This window comes from Drosophila ananassae, assembly GCF_017639315.1.
Source record: "Drosophila ananassae strain 14024-0371.13 chromosome 4 unlocalized genomic scaffold, ASM1763931v2 tig00000071, whole genome shotgun sequence".
NCBI lineage: Eukaryota > Metazoa > Arthropoda > Insecta > Diptera > Drosophilidae > Drosophila > Drosophila ananassae.
The window spans coordinates 2,387,349-2,411,687 of record NW_025319041.1 but is presented as its reverse complement, the minus strand read 5'-3'; the positions used below and the strand labels follow the sequence as shown (position 1 = coordinate 2,411,687).

Genomic DNA, 24,339 nt, shown 5'->3' with positions numbered 1-24,339 from the left:
TCGGAAATTCTCGATCGTGTTGATAAATTTTATGATGTCGTGTCCATGGGTTCCTCGAGTAGGTCGTCGTAGGTGGTGAATTGGCTCATAGGGTAAGTTTGTGATATTTGTGTTAATAATGATGCTGATGTTGAGGTTAATGATGATGTCTATGCTGATATTGTTGCTGGTTTTGAAGAGGGGAATTTGTTCAATGATTTATGTTCTTCAGCACGAGGAAATTATGGAAATTTTTCATTTTTATTAATTTTTGGGCTTATAAAATTAATTGCTTAAACGAGTAGGGTTCCAGATTTAGTTTTGTTGCATACTTTCAAAACTTTTGTTTTTCCTTCTGGTAACTATGGTGTATTTTGGTTCACTCGGTGACATTTAACTTTAGCGGGGGCTGAGCGAAAGGTATTGTCATTGTGTTGAGTTGGGCTCGGGGCCTGACGGGGACAGATTGTAACTATGTGTTCTATGTTCTAAGTTGTTTGTTGTAAGTTATACTCGGGTATTAAGCAGTTGCGAAATAGTTGTTCTATTAATACAACCGAAGCGGATGCAAAGGTTTTGAAACAGTCGCAATTCTTTACTGATCAAGGGAAAATCAAAGTTTCCATATTTTGAATACTATATGCAATACTACAGAAAGTTTTTTTTGTTAATTTTATTTTTTAAGTGACGAAGTGATGTTCTTAACCTAAGACATAAAACCTTTAATAATAATAATTATAATAATAGCTTTGGAATTGCTGACAATTGATGGCAGCATCAGATTTTATCTTCTTTTTATGCTAAGAAATTAAAGAGGTAAAGTCAGGGTTTTCACAGAGCTCTGGTACTCCATCGGGGTTTGGACTGAGCTGAGTATACGATTGGTTTTAATATTATATCCAGACAGATGAATTTCCAAACGTAAGTAAATGAAACAAGTTTTTACGGAAACAGCGATTTTTATTTTTATTTTATTGAGACCTCTTGCGTGAGGTCTTTCGGGGTTAAAAGTGACAAGCCTCTGGAAAGGGGAGTCCATCCGGATCAGATACAAGGACTTTTTGCGGGTACCCCTTGAGTGTAAACTTTGTGGTAATTGTCCAAAAGTCAAAATTTTTGGTGTTTTTTTTTTAAATGTCAGGATAATCTTAAGCTTTACGTTTACGTAGCTATGCATACCAGTGTGTATCATGTAACTTTCATAAATTTTTATTAAATACAGAAAGTTGCTTACGCCAAAAGATGAGGAATTTGTGAAATTCGTAAGCTAAGTATTGCAACCCCGGTCAGCATCTATCTAATCTTTGGAGAAAAAACTGGAAAAAGCAAATGGAAAAACTATGTTATGCTAATAACTATGCTATTATAGAAAAGCTTGTCGCAGAATTGCTATAAATAACAGAGAAAGTCATGAATAAGATAAAAAGAAAGGATTTGGATAAGTATAAGCAAAATTTTGGTTCCTTATTAATAGGCATTGTTTCTGCTATTAGCAATGCATATATGGCCGATGTCGCAAAGGGTGGCATCCATGACCTCGCTTACGCACATTTTTAGCAATGCTTTTCCTATTAGCAGCATCCATGCCTCAACACTAAGATTTTTATTAGAAAATAATTTTTTTTTTAAGAAAAAAATTGCGAGAGGTTGCGGAAAAAAGAAAAAATTTGGTTAAGAAGGGGTACGTATGGACGAACGAAATTAGTTGATGCCTCACAATAGAGGGCGATATTGTCATCGTAGCGGATTTGTTGTTGCGAAGCGAAGTGATTCCTTCCAGTAGACTTGAAAAGGTAGATGCAGCTGCCTGCGTTTCCTAAATTTGCTGTAGACAGATACAGGCTTGGTTATTGCACATAGCCTTGAAAAGGCATACGTGACTACGTTATCGGGTAATTTGACATGAACGATTTCTTAACTGAGAAATGTAGTTTTATGAAGAAGTTGCCTTGATGATGCCTTTTCTGGCAGCACCATAAAAGAATAGACGAGAGGTTTTAATGCAAAATAGTCGACCCTCCAAGCAGTGTTGGAAGTACTTGATGGCTTCATAGATTGAAAGTAATTCCCGATAGTACCTGCTGTAATTTGTCTCAGTTTTGGTTAATCTGTTTGAGCCATGTTTGTGCCAATGACCATCGACCCATTGTTCCAGTGCCGCTTTAATCGTCACATCAGTAGCATTACATACCAGGGCCAATCGTGCTTTAGGAAATGGATGAGCCAATAGAACCTCATCTGTGATACTGTTTTTTCATTCTACATAGGCTGCGATCGAAAGCAGCTTGGATTCTGGTGTCCATTGATAAAGCGTTGGTCATTTTTTCTAACATTTCTTAAAAGCTCTAAAAGCACGAACGAGGCAGGCATTTCCAATAATAGTTGCTGATGCCAAGGAATCTTCCATGGTAGATGGTAGATGGTCTCGCATAGTATTGTATGGCGTCCACTGCCACTTCACTGAGGAGTTCTTATTCTGTATTCATTAATAACGAAGCTAACAAAGAGACAATTTTATTCTGCTTGGGCAGGTTGGCATTTTCTTAGCTTCATGAAAAGACTATGATTTCGAAAAATCTACATAATGGTGATGAGATGAATTTCGTTTTCTTCAAATTTTTGGGCATTCTAAAAACTACTGTGACATGGACTCTGTGGTAAATGTAGTGGCCTCATACTACTGGTTCCTTACTCTGTGTAAGCGATACATGCTTGTGCGTAAACTCAAGTGATAACCACGTCTCGACAAAAAAAGGCTGCCCAGTCAAACAGATAAAAAAAAACAAAAGCCGAGGCCTAGACTCCCGACAACCAATGATCCACGACGCGCTTACCAGCTGAAGCTTTAAGAACGAATATATCGTATGCTGATATAGCTCGACCCAAGGATATGCTAGCCAGGACTGCCTCAAGCCTGCAGAGTGACGCAAGCTCTCCTTCCGACTCTAGGCTCAGCCATAAATGCACAGCGATAGATAATGCCATCTGCGACATCAATACCAATTTGGACACTTTATTTAAGCTGCAGCAGGAAAATGCACAGTCCAACGCTTTCAAAGAGCTGGTCCAGCTGGTCAGCAGAGATGGCCCTGCAGTCATTATAAATGATTCCCTATGTCACAATCCTCTGCTTCCCGCCTTTAGCAACGACTGGCAGATAGCGAGCGTCCAATTACAAACTTCTAAAGGGAAGGTCACTTTAGCGGCAATATATCTACCACCAGCAGAAGAATGGATTCAATGAGAATTGGATATATAACACAGGCCAACAGCAAAAAATCTCCAAGCATAATTTCGCCTGATCCATAACCTTTAAGCTCCCCTGAACCAAAGTCCAGAACAAACATAGGTTCTATCACCCACAGTTTCCGCAGGACACCTAAGACAAGAAATGGATCAAATTTTAGCATATATTTAATTATGTAGGCCGTGTAATGGCGATGACCATCATTGTTTCTAGTACATATCATTTTTGAAATGTATGTGTACCAACTAAAATTAAAAAATGGTATCAGGGGAGCCTAAAGGTTATGGAGCAGGTAAAATTATTCGTGGAGAAAAAAAAAGTTGGAAATTGTCGGCCTGTGTAATTTAAATCCTAGCTGGCCGGACTTGGACGAAAATTTAGCGTTTGATTTTTTTATAATCAATGGATACGCTATAGACAGGCTACAAGTGCCAACACTCCATGAACTCTCCTTGGATCTTACTCCTGTCCTGGCTATACTGCATGCTGCACCTGTGAAAAGCCACAGCGCTCGCTAGTCCTTGCCACAGGCGCTAATATAAACGCTTTCAAAGCCTACCTATAAGACCTGAGCGAGGTTAACATACAAATTCCGGAACCTTCTGACATTGACAATGCCATCAGCCTTTCCATGCGCATCATAAACCAGGTTTCTGAGATAGCTGTACCCAGGAATAACCAAAATATACAGACCTCTCGACGTCTCCAGTTGCCACTTAGAATCGAGGCACTCCTCAATCTAAAGCGAAGAGTAAGAAGAAAATATTTAAGAATGGGAGATATATATATCCATCAGATATATAATTGGCTGGATACTGTCTAAGCAAGTTGCTCACCCTAAGAAAACAAGAACCCAAAGACAGATTTTTAGAAAATCTGGACCCACGCTAGTTCTAACTACTCACTGTGGCGTAACACAAAACGGTAAAAGGCTCAGCCCACCCCAAAACCAACCATTAGAAACACCTCAGGTGGCTGGTGCCGTACGATCCTAGAGAAAGGTGAAGCACTAACAACCACGAGCAACGTTTCAAGCCTTACCACTATTAGACTGAAAGCATACGTCGGCAAGTTGATGAGTTCCTGGAATCTCTATTTTAAATTAGCCTGCCTGCTAACACTGTAAAAGACCATGTAGGTAAACTTTCTTCAAATAAAACTTACAGTGATGACCTTCTGGACAATCGGACGTTCCGTCATTTACCGGATCAAGGCTTGCAATTTCTGTTATCGTTGGATACTTCCCGAAAGTTTTGAAGTCCGCGAATATTTTCATAATCCAAAAAACAGGAAAATCGCCAACTAACGTGGACTTATACAGGCCCATTAGTCTTCTACTATCCGTAGGAAAAATTATGGAAAGACTGATCCTGAACAGTGAGTAGCACTTACGAGAATGTCACCAGTGCGATTCCGGAATTCCAGTTCGGTTATCTTCTTCAACATGAAACTCCTGGGAAATTGCATGGGAAAGTTGTCATCTTTGCTTCAGAACCAGGGCTTGAGTACAAAGCCAAAAGACTTTTTACGCCACACACTTTTAAAGCACTTCCCACGTATCTTCTGATGGGTACAAGTCATTTACCAAACCAATCTCAAGGTAGTTTCCCAGGTTTTTCAAGATAGCGGCCTCTGCCCTACTCTATACTATCTATGCTTCATATATGTTTACAAAAATTCCAATCCCTAAAGTTGTTAAATATTACGTTCTAATGGTGACCTTCGCCGATGACACTGCTGTCCTAACAAAAGTCACAAGTACCAGTCACAAGAGGTTTATCACAAGACTCCAGGTTTATGGCATCGCAGCAAAAATCAACCTCAACATAATCCGTGTTTTGCAAGCAAAAACACTTTGAAGGATCTCCGGAGCACCGTGGTTTATGCGAACCAGTGTGATCGAATGTGATCTCAATGTGCCCAAACTTGGAGACAAGCTGCACGAATTTGCTCGGAAATACATAAAAAGCCTAAATGAATACCCCAACAGCCTAGCTAGAAAACTTGGTACCGCTGCTATTAACAGCGTTGAACCAAGTAATCAAGTCAAGGGAAGACTGAAACGACACCACCCTCAACTTCTCCTAACTTCTTCGTCCGACGACTCTTTTGTTCCATAAAGTAGACATGAGTCAGAAGTATATAAAAAAAATATAATTATGGGTAGAGTAATAATTGGAGTTTCGTATTTTAAATATAATATAAAAAAATATAAATAATATCAAAAATTATTTTTGTATTAGATAACACAGGCCGACAATTTCCAACTTTTTTTTTCCTCCACGCATAATTTTACCTGCTCCATAACCTTTAGGCTCCCCTGAACCAAAGTCCAGAACAAACATAGGTTCTATCACCCACCGTTTCCGCGGTACACCGAAGAGAAGAAATTGATCAAATTTTACCATATATTGAATTATGTAGGCCGTGTAATGGCGATGACCATCATAGTTTCCAGTACATATCATTTTTGAAATGTATGTGTACCAACTAAAATTCAAAAATGGTATCTAGCAGCTACCATATCTTTGGAATACTCATCCAAAGTTGAAATCTCAGATTTTCTACGTTAATTTTTGGTCTTCTATGATTTTTCCCCAAACATTTTTCTATGGAAGATTTTTATTTTCTTATTGAAGTCAGTAGATCATACCATGTTTTAATTTTGGATTTAAGGGATAACTCGAAATAATTTTATTGAATTTATTATAGGTGGTTCAACAATATTTTCTTCATTTAAATTGGAGTTTTTAATCTCATATTTTCAAAAAGTCATGGCTATCTAAAACTGTTTCTATATTCAAAACGTATCTATTGCAGGTTCAGCTTGTTTAGTAAAGCTTTACAGAAGTTGTAGCACTAGCGATCGGCCTGGCAGTGAACGCCTTTTCGAACAAAGATTAGAAGATGACCAGAGAGGCATTATCAACATCTCGATTTCGATGATGTAAACATTTAATAGGGTTCGTTGACGTTTCAGGTTGTGATAGAGGAAGACTTGATGGGAACAAGGGGACAAAATGGCTGAATTTGACCGACTTTGCCCAAAAGTCATCCCTAAAGACTGTGGGTAAGTTTTGATCAGGAATTCCCAAATTAAAATTAATAAATTTGAGGGCATTAATGTCAGCATCTTTTTTTACCCAGCCTAGCACAGACAAATTACCGCACTCCAGGTTCAGCTTAACAGGTAGTCGACGCAAATTTACCAATGTTCGCTGTTTGGTCATTGAGATTTTTCAATGACGTTTCACCCAAATAATAACACGACATCATTTTTAGAACATAATAATATTGTTTATTTATGGGCGTTATAATATGGGCGTTATATTATGGGCATAAAATATGGAGTGAAATGAAAGCTCCAATTTATGATACGTTATTCATCTTTTCCTTTTACCGCTCCATCCAGAGAGCTTAGAGTCCCATATTTCCCGATTTGGTTCAAGTAGTATCCAAGAAAGCGAGTAAAGCCCGAAGTGGAGGAGAGCATATCATATCAACATCTTTAATGGAAACCTAACCTTATCAATGTGCAATTGCTCTCCTCCTAACCTCTTCCATTCTCCTCGACAAAGAGGAAGGGAAAAGAACGGGATCAAACTTCGCGTCGCACTTGTTGCACAAACCGCTAGGCCAGTGTCGCTCTATCCTTCTGGAAGACAATACATAAGTGTGAGTGCATAAAGCAAAATGAGCAAGCCCAAGGCAGCGGGCACTTCCAATGCAGAGTCAGAAATAACAGCAAAGGGTGGCCGCTTATTTGCGCTCCAGAAAGATCTTCATAATTAACACGACCAACTCCAAATAAACTTTAAACAGGACAGCACGTCTCAGAAAACTAAACACTATTTCCAGCTGCTTATTTCGAAGCTCAGCTTGCTAAGACAGCATGTCAACAAAAATCATCAAGAGTTCGTAAGCATTTCCCCACACACCCATACTTCGTCGATGGATCGTCGATGGCAAAGTATCTTTGCCTTAGTACATACGAAAGGTGGCATAGGGAATTATGACCGAACGCAAGGAAAGATTAATGCAGACCAATAATCCCCGCCTTTAATTGGTAGAGTCAGAGAGATTCTGTCTGGGTAAGGTAATTTGAAGGGTTTGGAACGGTTGATCGTCCAATTCAAATTTGTTTTACTTGGAAGGTATTTTAGGTATCGTTCTCTTAGCGAAATTAAAGACTTTGTCTATAACAGTGCCACCCTCAGAGACCACCATGCTGGTTGTCCGGCCACCGTTTTTTACCGGTGTTTCCCCCATAGCCCATTCTTAGTGTTAACGTTTCGTATAGAAGGTTCTATTTCGTATTTTATTGTAGAGCTCCCTGTTGACCTTGTTACCTTGGTTCCTGGATGGTTTCAGGATGACGGCTACATCAGCTTCACTTTCCACGAGGTGAAAGTGACAGTGATGGAGGTTTATCTGCTCGAATATCAGAGATATCCTTAAGATTCTGCATCACTGTAACCTCTATCCTCTTATCAGATCTCAGGAGCGAGTCTTCCCTTCCTCGCACTTTGTGCGGTCTTTGTTACTGAACAAAATTGGTAGCAACTGATCAGACACTATAATGAGTATGTGGATTGTCCCAGATATAAGCGATATTTCAAAAGTTGGAAAGTTGGCTATTGAGATCGCCGAAAATAAAATTATTAGCATCACTGCAGAATCTTTTAATTTTTTTTATATTCTTCCATACTTTTTTTTGTGCTTTATATTACTATTTTTTCATTCTATCCGTTTTTTTCTTATCTATTGTATATATAAGTTATTACCCGGCACATTCGAGCCCCTCCCTTTGCTCAGCATTATTCGCCCCTACCACTACGCCCTGAACTCGACCCAGACTCTTAAACCCGAATCCACAACATAAGCACAATTCCCAATATTCAAGTGCTGTGGGTTCAAGTACATCCGGCTATGTCGCAAGAGTGCAACTAAGTCACAAGTGTGCAACTATGTACGCTGACTAAAATGTTGCGGGAGAGCTGACACAAAACTATAAGTGTTACGCTGACTCTGGACACCGGATAGCTGACTCCACATCCGCCGACCCCACACACGCCGACACCACACACGCTGACACCGCGTATAGAATTGGAGTGGGAGATCAGCCAATTCCGAACCGACGACCGGAGGGCCTCAACTCTGCGTAGTCAGTCTTCTCCCGACCTCTGAGCATCGAAGCTGAACCTGAACATCCCGAAACTAATCTACAAATTGTACCCTTAACATCCTACTCTCGATCTACTATCAACCAAATTGTTAAACTAAGAAGCGAATAATAAATTGTAACTACACATCGAACCATGAACGGAGTACTCATTATCAGGTGACCAACCATTGGACACCTTAACTGGCGCCCGAGCGGGTAAGTAGAGTGAGTGTATTGCGAGTGCTGAAAAGGGGTTTTCCAAGAAAAAATCAATCGAAATGTACAAACATAGAAATCCTTCTCGAAAAAAAAAAAGAAAAAAAGGAAAATATTCGTTTTGTCCCCAAACAAAATTCTTTCCCAAAATGAAAAAAAAAAAGAGGAAAAAAGTTTCCCAAAATGAAATAAAAAAAAAAGGAAAAATGAATAGTGAAAAATTTAAAAGTGTAGAAATTTTTCCCAAAATAAAATAAAAAAAAAAGGGGAAAATGAATAGTGAAAAGTTTAAAAGTGTAGAATTTTTTCCCAAAATAAAATAAAAAAGAAAGGGAAAGTGAATAGGAAAAAGTTTTAAAGTGTAGAAATCTTTCCGAAAATTAAAGGAAAAAAAGAAGGAAAAGTATAGAAGTGAAGTAACGAGGGGTTTTTTGTTTTTTCTTTCAAAAAAATAAAAGAATAAAATCAAGAATAAAAAATAACGTAAAGTTTTTCAGAGTAGAACAAAAGTGAGGAAAATGGTTGGGAAAAGTGTAAAAACAAGCGTTGGGAAAAACGTAGTTTTTTTAAAAAAAAAAAAGAGGGAAAAAAATAGTAAAGGAAAAATGAAAATTTGGATAGGGGAAGACGAGAATAAAAAGCATTTCCTCTAAATAAAAAAAATATAAAAGAGTAAAATTTTTTTTTTAGATAGGGGAATTTTTAGAGAGGTAGAGGATTTTTCCCTAAGGTATAAAGAACTAAGAGAAAGTAAAAGTAAAACAATAAGGTATGGGAAAAGAGCGGGTAATTTAAGAACGAAAATAAGAATGAAATTTAAAAATGAAAATGAAATCAAAGAATTACGAAATATGAAACAAAATTAAAAAGAAAAAGAAGAAAAATATGTGTTGTAATAAAATAATGAAGTAATTACCCACCGCGGCGGTTTGCTACCATAGCATATTCGCGGGTGCTAAAATATTGCTTCATATAAAGAAATAAGAGAACCACCGCGAAGACATTCGCGAGTGGCAAGAATTATAATAAAAAAAAAATATAAAAAAAGGGTTGTGTTGTGTTACAAGATAAAAGAAACGGAATTACCCACTGCGGCGGTTTGCCACTGGCATATCCGCGAGTGTTAAAATATTCCCGTGTATAAAAAAATAAGAGAACCACCGTGAGCACATTCGCGTGTGGCAAGAAAAATAAACTAACAAATAAAGATAAAAATGGTGTGTGGCAACTTGCTGGAAACGCTAAGAGGTGTGGAATGCACCCAAAAAAAGCTGCCCAGTGGGTTGTGTGAGCAACCGTACCTGAGTAGGCCTGCGGGCTAAAACGGAACAATACGGACCACCGCGCCCAGTGCCAAAAAAATACAAAACACAAGACAGACCCGAAACCAGAATTTACAACACACAAAACAAAAGAAAACCTAAAAGCACGAAACAAAAAGAAAAACTAAAACGAAACAAAAAAGAAAAACTAAAACGAAACAAAAAGAAAAAACTGAAAGTATGCAACAAAAAATAAAATTAAAGTATGCAACAAAAAAGGAAAACTAAAAGTATGCAATATACGCAACAAAACAGCACCCGTAATACACACTCACTCTACACCCTATTACAATTGGATAATATTATATTCTGATATTCCTCATATTTAAAAAAATTTCCTTTTCTAATTATCAGAAGAATTTGAAGACGAACACGAGCACTCCAATATCAACACACAAACACTTGTAAAGGGTGAGTAAAGCGCTTCCTCCCTTCCTCCTCAAAAGATAAAAAATTCAAACACCATTTACGAATACCAAAAATTATATTCCAAATAAAAAACAAATATTACAAATTATATTGTAAGAAGAAAAACAAAAAATTCAAACACCATTTACGGATACCAAAAATTATATTCAAAATAAAAAACAAATATTACAAATTATATTGTAAGAAGAAAAACAAAAAATCGCAACCACCATTTACGAGTACCAAAAATTATAAAAACAAATATTAAAAATTATATTATAAGAAACAAGAACAAAAACAAAAATTACAACCATCATTTACGAATACTAAGAATTATATTTCAAAAATTTTTAAAATTAAATTGCTTACTTACGTACTATTTTTTTATACGACTTACACGTCATTCTCTTGGGACCCCTCTATAGTATTTTTTCCTAAATAAAACATTTTCCCCTTCCTCTTGAAATGGAAGAAATCAAGGCCACCCTGCAGAAATTCGACGAGAGCCTTAAGACCCTCTTAGATCAGGTTGTAGCAGTTAAGGAAGATATTAGGAAAGTCGGAACGAGGGTATCTACACTCGAGCAAGACCATGAAAGACGTAATCCCGCGGTGATCCAACCCGTTCCCCTGGTCCGTCCGCGCACCGAATATGAACTGAGGGAAACTTCTACTTTGCCAGATTGCGTTAAGGAACTCCAGACTTTTGAAGGGGAGCCCGGGAAATTCGTGTCCTGGATTAACAGGGCGCAAGCTATTGTCAATGATTATGAAATCATTATAGGCAAGCCCTTGTACAGGACCATCATTCTTTATATTAGACAGAAAATAAGAGGTGACGCCGATTTGGCGCTCTCTTCTTACAATGTAGAAGACGATGATTGGTCGGAAATTAAGCGGGTCCTTTCGCTTCACTACGCCGACAAGCGAGACGTCCGAACCCTTGAGTATCAATTAAGCCAATTGACACAGGCAGGTAGAACCCTAGATCAATTCTACAATGATGTCAATAATCACTTTTCCTTGATCCTAAACAAATTAAAACAATCAGAGCACGCGCCTAACGTGGCCAGTGCCCTGATCGAGATGTATAGGGACAAAGCACTGGATGTTTTTGTAAGAGGACTCAACGGCGATGCCTCTAAATTACTGATCATCCGGGGTCCGAAAAATTTGCCGGAGGCATATTCCTTTTGCCTAGAGCTGCAAAATGTATCGGTCAGGGGTAATGCACGAATGGAACACACAAATAAGTTCACCCCATTTTTCCAACCCCGCTACCCAACAAACGCATCACGCTATGCGCCTCCAATAGCCCCACGGTTTCCGCCTTCGTTCCAATCACCAGTGAGGGCACCGGTGGGCGCAACCTTTAATGATGGTTCATCCGGTAATTCACGGGGCTTTAATAGATTCCAGAGACCACGACCAGCCATTAAGATGGAATCAAATCGGTCTGGTCAGTCGTATCAGTCCGGCTTTGGCATACGCCGTGGAAACGACTCCGTGTATGGGTCCCAAAATACTTCATCCGGCCCGAATCCCTTCAAGAAGGCACAAAGATTGTACCACATGACGGCGGTTCCGTCTAGCGTGGTGACAATGCCCGAGGACGACACGCAAAATTCCGCTTGTCAAACTACTTACGTAGACGAAGCGGTGAGCGCCAACGACACGAGCCTCGAGTACGATGTCCCATACCATAAGGCTGACGACGAGAACGTTAGCGATGAGGTAAATTTTATGACGGACGCCTATCCAGCGTGCCATACATAGAATACGTCGCGAAGAATGGCAACAAGTTAAAGTTACTTATCGATACCGGCTCCACCCCATTACCCACTCCCTTTTACGTCGAATCTGCTGCTGACAATGTTAGAATTACGCATTGTTTAGTAGGTCGGAATACGTACTAGTACTCAAGACCCCATTCTTCCAATCCATGCTTTCAGAATTTTAAGTTGTATAAAATTCGAATAACGCAGAGATTGGTAAAAAATCAATTCACCTCCGCGAAGCACTGCTATAGGCCCTACGTTACCTAGAATGATAGTGTCGGACAACGAAAGGGGTCTCCTTTGCCCAACGGTACTAAACTACCTCCGAACATTGGAGATAGAACTATAACATACCCCTACTTAAAAGAGCGAAACCAGACTATGGTCAACATAAGGCATAATAACAATAGGACTGAACCTAGACAATATGAGTCGGGGGATAAGGTTTTCGTCGCTAATAAGCAAATTAAAACTAAAGAAAAACAACGTTTCAGACCGGAGGAGGTACAAGAGAATCGCGGAGTCACAATTAAAACTAGATCAGGAAAAATTTTGCTTAAATCAGACTTGAGGAATTGAAGAGCGCTTTATGAACCTATCTATTTTTTAATATGCACATAGAATATTTTTCTATTTTTAACACAAAACATTTTAACACACACACAAAACATTTCTCTATTTTAACATACACACAAAAAACATTAAATGTAGTACATAACTAATTTAAGCATGAATACACAAATATTATACACACAAATACACAAATAATTTTAGCATGAATACACAAATATTATATACACAAATACACAAATAATTTTAGCATGAATACACAAATATTATAAGCGCGGATAGTACATACACAAGCTTTCCTTTCCTTCTCGATCAATGCCCTACAAGCCTCACAATCGTCGGTCTCACATCAGCCGCGCGCATATACTAATACGACGCACCCGTCGTACCCCTGCAACAAGGAGGAGTATGGCGCATCAACGGAATGCTCAAACTGGTTCACGTCATCGACATATCGAGGATGATGCAGCTAGTGGACGAAACTAGCCGGGATGCGGCAACCCTGCCGGATCAACGTATCAACACTATAACGAGGCATTACCTGGAGTAGGCAGCGGAAGGGATGAACAGAGTGATGAGGCCATCATCACGCAGAGCTCGAGCGGTAAACTGGCTGGGTTCAGCCTGGAAATGGATAGCAGGATCACTGGATGCAGAGGACTGGAATGCGGTACTCAACTCGGAGAAGATGATCACCGAAAGCGTTGAGCAGCAAAAATTTGGATCAACGCTCGACTATTCGACAACAGCCCACCATTCTGTTAATTGATCTGCGGGACGCAGACTTTTAGAGGGGGAGGAGTTATCACCCGGCACATTCGAGCCCCTCCCTTTGCTCAGCTTTATTCGCCCCTACCACTACGCCCTGAACTCGACCCAGACTCTTAAACCCGAATCCACAACATAAGCACAATTCCCAATATTCAAGTGCTGTGGGTTCAAGTACATCCGGCTATGTCGCAAGAGTGCAACTAAGTCACAAGTGTGCAACTATGTACGCTGACTAAAATGTTGCGGGAGAGCTGACACAAAACTATAAGTGTTACGCTGACTCTGGACACCGGATAGCTGACTCCACATCCGCCGACCCCACACACGCCGACACCACACACGCTGACACCGCGTATAGAATTGGAGTGCAGTTAGGGCTAGTGATACTCTAATTATACAAAAAGATATCTCGCTAGCTATGGCTGAGGAAATCTATTAAAGACTAACTTAAAATTCTACCCAGATTGTACCGCGAGGCCTTCGTTGCGGTCCGCGCACTTTCCTTTAAATACGTAGTAATTTTTGCTATTTCGCAAATTTCACATAATATATTTTCACATAAATATTTTCAGGTAGAGACACATAGATATTCATGCCAAAAGATAAACAAACATCCTCTCTATTCGCGTAAAATAGAGCACTAGCGATCGGCCTGGCAGTGAACGCCTTTTCAAACAAAGATTAGAAGATGACCAGAGAGGCATTATCAACATCTCGATTTCGATGATGTAAACATTTAATAGGGTTCGTTGACGTTTCAGGTTGTGATAGAGGAAGACTTGATGGGAACAAGGGGACAAAATGGCTGAATTTGACCGACTTTGCCCAAAAGTCATCCCTAAAGACTGTGGGTAAGTTTTGATCAGGAATTCCCAAATTAAAATTAATAAATTTGAGGGCATTAATGTCAGCATCTTTTTTTACCCAGCCTAGCACAGACAAATTACCGCACTCCAGGTTCAGCTTAACAGGTAGTCGACGCAAATTTACCAATGTCCGCTGTTTGGTCATTGAGATTTTTCAATGACGTTTCACCCAAATAATAACACGATATCATTTTTAGAACATTATACTATTGTTTATTTATGGGCGTTATAATATGGGCGTTATATTATGGGCATAAAATATGGAGTGAAATGAAAGCTCCAATTTATGATACGTTATTCATCTTTTCCTTTTACCGCTCCATCCAGAGAGCTTAGAGCCCATATTTCCCGATTTGGTTCAAGTAGTATCCAAGAAAGCGAGTAAAGCCCGAAGTGGAGGAGAGCATATCATATCAACATCTTTAATGGAAACCTAACCTTATCAATGTGCAATTGCTCTCCTCCTAACCTCTTCCATTCTCCTCGACAAAGAGGAAGGGAAAAGAACGGGATCAAACTTCGCGTCGCACTTGTTGCACAAACCGCTAGGCCAGTGTCGCTCTATCCTTCTGGAAGACAATACAAAAGTGTGAGTGCATAAAGCAAAATGAGCAAGCCCAAGGCAGCGGGCACTTCCAATGCAGAGTCAGAAATAACAGCAAAGGGTGGCCGCTTATTTGCGCTCCAGAAAGATCTTCATAATTAACACGACCAACTCCAAATAAACTTTAAACAGGACAGCACGTCTCAGAAAACTAAACACTATTTCCAGCTGCTTATTTCGAAGCTCAGCTTGCTAAGACAGCATGTCAACAAAAATCATCAAGAGTTCGTAAGCATTTCCCCACACACCCATACTTCGTCGATGGATCGTCGATGGCAAAGTATCTTTGCCTTAGTACATACGAAAGGTGGCATAGGGAATTATGACCGAACGCAAGGAAAGATTAATGCAGACCAATAATCCCCGCCTTTAATTGGTAGAGTCAGAGAGATTCTGTCTGGGTAAGGTAATTTGAAGGGTTTGGAACGGTTGATCGTCCAATTCAAATTTGTTTTACTTGGAAGGTATTTTAGGTATCGTTCTCTTAGCGAAATTAAAGACTTTGTCTATAACAGTGCCACCCTCAGAGACCACCATGCTGGTTGTCCGGCCACCGTTTTTTACCAGTGTTTCCCCCATAGCCCATTCTTAGTGTTAACGTTTCGTATAGAAGGTTCTATTTCGTATTTTATTGTAGAGCTCCCTGTTGACCTTGTTACCTTGGTTCCTGGATGGTTTCAGGATGACGGCTACATCAGCTTCACTTTCCACGAGGTGAAAGTGACAGTGATGGAGGTTTATCTGCTCGAATATCAGAGATATCCTTAAGATTCTGCATCACTGTAACCTCTATCCTCTTATCAGATCTCAGGAGCGAGTCTTCCCTTCCTCGCACTTTGTGCGGTCTTTGTTACTGAACAAAATTGGTAGCAACTGATCAGACACTATAATGAGTATGTGGATTGTCCCAGATATAAGCGATATTTCAAAAGTTGGAAAGTTGGCTATTGAGATCGCCGAAAATAAAATTATTAGCATCACTGCAGAATCTTTTAATTTTTTTTATATTCTTCCATACTTTTTTTTGTGCTTTATATTACTATTTTTTCATTCTATCCGTTTTTTTCTTATCTATTGTATATATAAGTTATTACCCGGCACATTCGAGCCCCTCCCTTTGCTCAGCATTATTCGCCCCTACCACTACGCCCTGAACTCGACCCAGACTCTTAAACCCGAATCCACAACATAAGCACAATTCCCAATATTCAAGTGCTGTGGGTTCAAGTACATCCGGCTATGTCGCAAGAGTGCAACTAAGTCACAAGTGTGCAACTATGTACGCTGACTAAAATGTTGCGGGAGAGCTGACACAAAACTATAAGTGTTACGCTGACTCTGGACACCGGATAGCTGACTCCACATCCGCCGACCCCACACACGCCGACACCACACACGCTGACACCGCGTATAGAATTGGAGTGGGAGATCAGCCAATTCCGAACCGACGACCGGAGGGCCTCAACTCTGCGTAGTCAGTCTTCTCCCGACCTCTGAGCATCGAAGCTGAACCTGAACATCCCGAAACTAATCTACAAATTGTACCCTTAACATCCTACTCTCGATCTACTATCAACCAAATTGTTAAACTAAGAAGCGAATAATAAATTGTAACTACACATCGAACCATGAACGGAGTACTCATTATCAGGTGACCAACCATTGGACACCTTAACTGGCGCCCGAGCGGGTAAGTAGAGTGAGTGTATTGCGAGTGCTGAAAAGGGGTTTTCCAAGAAAAAATCAATCGAAATGTACAAACATAGAAATCCTTCTCGAAAAAAAAAAAAGAAAAAAAGGAAAATATTCGTTTTGTCCCCAAACAAAATTCTTTCCCAAAATGAAAAAAAAAAGAGGAAAAAAGTTTCCCAAAATGAAATAAAAAAAAAAGGAAAAATGAATAGTGAAAAATTTAAAAGTGTAGAAATTTTTCCCAAAATAAAATAAAAAAAAAAGGGGAAAATGAATAGTGAAAAGTTTAAAAGTGTAGAATTTTTTCCCAAAATAAAATAAAAAAGAAAGGGAAAGTGAATAGGAAAAAGTTTTAAAGTGTAGAAATCTTTCCGAAAATTAAAGGAAAAAAAGAAGGAAAAGTATAGAAGTGAAGTAACGAGGGGTTTTTTGTTTTTTCTTTCAAAAAAATAAAAGAATAAAATCAAGAATAAAAAATAACGTAAAGTTTTTCAGAGTAGAACAAAAGTGAGGAAAATGGTTGGGAAAAGTGTAAAAACAAGCGTTGGGAAAAACGTAGTTTTTTTAAAAAAAAAAAAGAGGGAAAAAAATAGTAAAGGAAAAATGAAAATTTGGATAGGGGAAGACGAGAATAAAAAGCATTTCCTCTAAATAAAAAAAATATAAAAGAGTAAAATTTTTTTTTTAGATAGGGGAATTTTTAGAGAGGTAGAGGATTTTTCCCTAAGGTATAAAGAACTAAGAGAAAGTAAAAGTAAAACAATAAGGTATGGGAAAAGAGCGGGTAATTTAAGAACGAAAATAAGAATGAAATTTAAAAATGAAAATGAAATCAAAGAATTACGAAATATGAAACAAAATTAAAAAGAAAAAGAAGAAAAATATGTGTTGTAATAAAATAATGAAGTAATTACCCACCGCGGCGGTTTGCTACCATAGCATATTCGCGGGTGCTAAAATATTGCTTCATATAAAGAAATAAGAGAACCACCGCGAAGACATTCGCGAGTGGCAAGAATTATAATAAAAAAAAAATATAAAAAAAGGGTTGTGTTGTGTTACAAGATAAAAGAAACGGAATTACCCACTGCGGCGGTTTGCCACTGGCATATCCGCGAGTGTTAAAATATTCCCGTGTATAAAAAAATAAGAGAACCACCGTGAGCACATTCGCGTGTGGCAAGAAAAATAAACTAACAAATAAAGATAAAAATGGTGTGTGGCAACTTGCTGGAAACGCTAAGAGGTGTGGAATGCACCCAAAAAAAGCTGCCCAGTGGGTTGTGTGAGCAACCGTACCTGAGTAGGCCTGCGGGCTAAAACGGAACAATACGGACCACCGCGCCCAGTGCCAAAAAAATACAAAACACAAGACAGACCCGAAACCAGAATTTACAACACACAAAACAAAAGAAAACCTAAAAGCACGAAACAAAAAGAAAAACTAAAACGAAACAAAAAAGAAAAACTAAAACGAAACAAAAAGAAAAAACTGAAAGTATGCAACAAAAAATAAAATTAAAGTATGCAACAAAAAAGGAAAACTAAAAGTATGCAATATACGCAACAAAACAGCACCCGTAATACACACTCACTCTACACCCTATTACAATTAGATAATATTATATTCTGATATTCCTCATATTTAAAAAAATTTCCTTTTCTAATTATCAGAAGAATTTGAAGACGAACACGAGCACTCCAATATCAACACACAAACACTTGTAAAGGGTGAGTAAAGCGCTTCCTCCCTTCCTCCTCAAAAGATAAAAAATTCAAACACCATTTACGAATACCAAAAATTATATTCCAAATAAAAAACAAATATTACAAATTATATTGTAAGAAGAAAAACAAAAAATTCAAACACCATTTACGGATACCAAAAATTATATTCAAAATAAAAAACAAATATTAAAAATTATATTGTAAGAAGAAAAACAAAAAATTGCAACCACCATTTACGAGTACCAAAAATTATAAAAACAAATATTAAAAATTATATTATAAGAAACAAGAACAAAAACAAAAATTACAACCATCATTTACGAATACTAAGAATTATATTTCAAAAATTTTTAAAATTAAATTGCTTACTTACGTACTATTTTTTTATACGACTTACACGTCATTCTCTTGGGACCCCTCTATAGTATTTTTTCCTAAATAAAACATTTTCCCCTTCCTCTTGAAATGGAAGAAATCAAGGCCACCCTGCAGAAATTCGACGAGAGCCTTAAGACCCTCTTAGATCAGGTTGTAGCAGTTAAGGAAGATATTAGGAAAGTCGGAACGAGGGTATCTACACTCGAGCAAGACCATGAAAGACGTAATCCCGCGGTGATCCAACCCGTTCCCCTGGTCCGTCCGCGCACCGAATATGAACTGAGGGAAACTTCTACTTTGCCAGATTGCGTTAAGGAACTCCAGACTTTTGAAGGGGAGCCCGGGAAATTCGTGTCCTGGATTAACAGGGCGCAAGCTATTGTCAATGATTATGAAATCATTATAGGCAAGCCCTTGTACAGGACCATCATTCTTTATATTAGACAGAAAATAAGAGGTGACGCCGATTTGGCGCTCTCTTCTTACAATGTAGAAGACGATGATTGGTCGGAAATTAAGCGGGTCCTTTCGCTTCACTACGCCGACAAGCGAGACGTCCGAACCCTTGAGTATCAATTAAGCCAATTGACACAGGCAGGTAGAACCCTAGATCAATTCTACAATGATGTCAATAATCACTTTTCCTTGATCCTAAACAAATTAAAACAATCAGAGCACGCGCCTAACGTGGCCAGTGCCCTGATCGAGATGTATAGGGACAAAGCACTGGATGTTTTTGTAAGAGGACTCAACGGCGATGCCTCTAAATTACTGATCATCCGGGGTCCGAAAAATTTGCCGGAGGCATATTCCTTTTGCCTAGAGCTGCAAAATGTATCGGTCAGGGGTAATGCACGAATGGAACACACAAATAAGTTCACCCCATTTTTCCAACCCCGCTACCCAACAAACGCATCACGCTATGCGCCTCCAATAGCCCCACGGTTTCCGCCTTCGTTCCAATCACCAGTGAGGGCACCGGTGGGCGCAACCTTTAATGATGGTTCATCCGGTAATTCACGGGGCTTTAATAGATTCCAGAGACCACGACCAGCCATTAAGATGGAATCAAATCGGTCTGGTCAGTCGTATTAGTCCGGCTTTGGCATACGCCGTGGAAACGACTCCGTGTATGGGTCCCAAAATACTTCATCCGGCCCGAATCCCTTCAAGAAGGCACAAAGATTGTACCACATGACGGCGGTTCCGTCTAGCGTGGTGACAATGCCCGAGGACGACACGCAAAATACCGCTTGTCAAACTACTTACGTAGACGAAGCGGTGAGCGCCAACGACACGAGCCTCGAGTACGATGTCCCATACCATAAGGCTGACGACGAGAACGTTAGCGATGAGGTAAATTTTATGACGGACGCCTATCCAGCGTGCCATACATAGAATACGTCGCGAAGAATGGCAACAAGTTAAAGTTACTTATCGATACCGGCTCCACCCCATTACCCACTCCCTTTTACGTCGAATCTGCTGCTGACAATGTTAGAATTACGCATTGTTTAGTAGGTCGGAATACGTACTAGTACTCAAGACCCCATTCTTCCAATCCATGCTTTCAGAATTTTAAGTTGTATAAAATTCGAATAACGCAGAGATTGGTAAAAAATCAATTCACCTCCGCGAAGCACTGCTATAGGCCCTACGTTACCTAGAATGATAGTGTCGGACAACGAAAGGGGTCTCCTTTGCCCAACGGTACTAAACTACCTCCGAACATTGGAGATAGAACTATAACATACCCCTACTTAAAAGAGCGAAACCAGACTATGGTCAACATAAGGCATAATAACAATAGGACTGAACCTAGACAATATGAGTCGGGGGATAAGGTTTTCGTCGCTAATAAGCAAATTAAAACTAAAGAAAAACAACGTTTCAGACCGGAGGAGGTACAAGAGAATCGCGGAGTCACAATTAAAACTAGATCAGGAAAAATTTTGCTTAAATCAGACTTGAGGAATTGAAGAGCGCTTTATGAACCTATCTATTTTTTAACATGCACATAGAATATTTTTCTATTTTTAACACAAAACATTTTAACACACACACAAAACATTTCTCTATTTTAACATACACACAAAAAACATTAAATGTAGTACATAACTAATTTAAGCATGAATACACAAATATTATACACACAAATACACAAATAATTTTAGCATGAATACACAAATATTATATACACAAATACACAAATAATTTTAGCATGAATACACAAATATTATAAGCGCGGATAGTACATACACAAGCTTTCCTTTCCTTCTCGATCAATGCCCTACAAGCCTCACAATCGTCGGTCTCACATCAGCCGCGCGCATATACTAATACGACGCACCCGTCGTACCCCTGCAACAAGGAGGAGTATGGCGCATCAACGGAATGCTCAAACTGGTTCACGTCATCGACATATCGAGGATGATGCAGCTAGTGGACGAAACTAGCCGGGATGCGGCAACCCTGCCGGATCAACGTATCAACACTATAACGAGGCATTACCTGGAGTAGGCAGCGGAAGGGATGAACAGAGTGATGAGGCCATCATCACGCAGAGCTCGAGCGGTAAACTGGCTGGGTTCAGCCTGGAAATGGATAGCAGGATCACTGGATGCAGAGGACTGGAATGCGGTACTCAACTCGGAGAAGATGATCACCGAAAGCGTTGAGCAGCAAAAATTTGGATCAACGCTCGACTATTCGACAACAGCCCACCATTCTGTTAATTGATCTGCGGGACGCAGACTTTTAGAGGGGGAGGAGTTATCACCCGGCACATTCGAGCCCCTCCCTTTGCTCAGCTTTATTCGCCCCTACCACTACGCCCTGAACTCGACCCAGACTCTTAAACCCGAATCCACAACATAAGCACAATTCCCAATATTCAAGTGCTGTGGGTTCAAGTACATCCGGCTATGTCGCAAGAGTGCAACTAAGTCACAAGTGTGCAACTATGTACGCTGACTAAAATGTTGCGGGAGAGCTGACACAAAACTATAAGTGTTACGCTGACTCTGGACACCGGATAGCTGACTCCACATCCGCCGACCCCACACACGCCGACACCACACACGCTGACACCGCGTATAGAATTGGAGTGCAGTTAGGGCTAGTGATACTCTAATTATACAAAAAGATATCTCGCTAGCTATGGCTGAGGAAATCTATTAAAGACTAACTTAAAATTCTACCCAGATTGTACCGCGAGGCCTTCGTTGCGGTCCGCGCACTTTCCTTTAAATACGTAGTAATTTTTGCTATTTCGCAAATTTCACATAATATATTTTCACATAAATATTTTCAGGTAGAGACACATAGATATTCATGCCAAAAGATAAACAAACATCCTCTCTATTCGCGTAAAATAGAGCACTAGCGATCGGCCTGGCAGTGAACGCCTTTTCAAACAAAGATTAGAAGATGACCAGAGAGGCATTATCAACATCTCGATTTCGATGATGTAAACATTTAATAGGGTTCGTTGACGTTTCAGGTTGTGATAGAGGAAGACTTGATGGGAACAAGGGGACAAAATGGCTGAATTTGACCGACTTTGCCCAAAAGTCATCCCTAAAGACTGTGGGTAAGTTTTGATCAGGAATTCCCAAATTAAAATTAATAAATTTGAGGGCATTAATGTCAGCATCTTTTTTTACCCAGCCTAGCACAGACAAATTACCGCACTCCAGGTTCAGCTTAACAGGTAGTCGACGCAAATTTACCAATGTCCGCTGTTTGGTCATTGAGATTTTTCAATGACGTTTCACCCAAATAATAACACGATATCATTTTTAGAACATTATACTATTGTTTATTTATGGGCGTTATAATATGGGCGTTATATTATGGGCATAAAATATGGAGTGAAATGAAAGCTCCAATTTATGATACGTTATTCATCTTTTCCTTTTACCGCTCCATCCAGAGAGCTTAGAGTCCCATATTTCCCGATTTGGTTCAAGTAGTATCCAAGAAAGCGAGTAAAGCCCGAAGTGGAGGAGAGCATATCATATCAACATCTTTAATGGAAACCTAACCTTATCAATGTGCAATTGCTCTCCTCCTAACCTCTTCCATTCTCCTCGACAAAGAGGAAGGGAAAAGAACGGGATCAAACTTCGCGTCGCACTTGTTGCACAAACCGCTAGGCCAGTGTCGCTCTATCCTTCTGGAAGACAATACAAAAGTGTGAGTGCATAAAGCAAAATGAGCAAGCCCAAGGCAGCGGGCACTTCCAATGCAGAGTCAGAAATAACAGCAAAGGGTGGCCGCTTATTTGCGCTCCAGAAAGATCTTCATAATTAACACGACCAACTCCAAATAAACTTTAAACAGGACAGCACGTCTCAGAAAACTAAACACTATTTCCAGCTGCTTATTTCGAAGCTCAGCTTGCTAAGACAGCATGTCAACAAAAATCATCAAGAGTTCGTAAGCATTTCCCCACACACCCATACTTCGTCGATGGATCGTCGATGGCAAAGTATCTTTGCCTTAGTACATACGAAAGGTGGCATAGGGAATTATGACCGAACGCAAGGAAAGATTAATGCAGACCAATAATCCCCGCCTTTAATTGGTAGAGTCAGAGAGATTCTGTCTGGGTAAGGTAATTTGAAGGGTTTGGAACGGTTGATCGTCCAATTCAAATTTGTTTTACTTGGAAGGTATTTTAGGTATCGTTCTCTTAGCGAAATTAAAGACTTTGTCTATAACAGTGCCACCCTCAGAGACCACCATGCTGGTTGTCCGGCCACCGTTTTTTACCAGTGTTTCCCCCATAGCCCATTCTTAGTGTTAACGTTTCGTATAGAAGGTTCTATTTCGTATTTTATTGTAGAGCTCCCTGTTGACCTTGTTACCTTGGTTCCTGGATGGTTTCAGGATGACGGCTACATCAGCTTCACTTTCCACGAGGTGAAAGTGACAGTGATGGAGGTTTATCTGCTCGAATATCAGAGATATCCTTAAGATTCTGCATCACTGTAACCTCTATCCTCTTATCAGATCTCAGGAGCGAGTCTTCCCTTCCTCGCACTTTGTGCGGTCTTTGTTACTGAACAAAATTGGTAGCAACTGATCAGACACTATAATGAGTATGTGGATTGTCCCAGATATAAGCGATATTTCAAAAGTTGGAAAGTTGGCTATTGAGATCGCCGAAAATAAAATTATTAGCATCACTGCAGAATCTTTTAATTTTTTTTATATTCTTCCATACTTTTTTTTGTGCTTTATATTACTATTTTTTCATTCTATCCGTTTTTTTCTTATCTATTGTATATATAAGTTATTACCCGGCACATTCGAGCCCCTCCCTTTGCTCAGCATTATTCGCCCCTACCACTACGCCCTGAACTCGACCCAGACTCTTAAACCCGAATCCACAACATAAGCACAATTCCCAATATTCAAGTGCTGTGGGTTCAAGTACATCCGGCTATGTCGCAAGAGTGCAACTAAGTCACAAGTGTGCAACTATGTACGCTGACTAAAATGTTGCGGGAGAGCTGACACAAAACTATAAGTGTTACGCTGACTCTGGACACCGGATAGCTGACTCCACATCCGCCGACCCCACACACGCCGACACCACACACGCTGACA

The 24,339-nt window shown here is 39.6% G+C and overlaps 1 protein-coding gene across 7 annotated transcripts in view; it reads right to left on the bottom strand.

The window, feature by feature from the left end:
- The window catches only part of LOC6498717 (glutamate receptor ionotropic, kainate 2), a 376,347-nt gene that overhangs the window by 31,443 nt on the left and 320,565 nt on the right, over positions 1-24,339 (bottom strand). Inside the window, exon 9 of one of the 7 annotated variants that reach the window (XM_014903872.3) lies at positions 22,680-22,900. The exons of the other annotated variants lie outside the window; for them this stretch is intronic. Coding sequence (XP_014759358.2) covers positions 22,877-22,900 — 24 coding nt within the window. The 3' untranslated portion in view covers positions 22,680-22,876. Of the gene's footprint in view, positions 1-22,679; positions 22,901-24,339 lie in introns of those variants that run through there. 7 annotated transcript variants of the gene reach the window in all.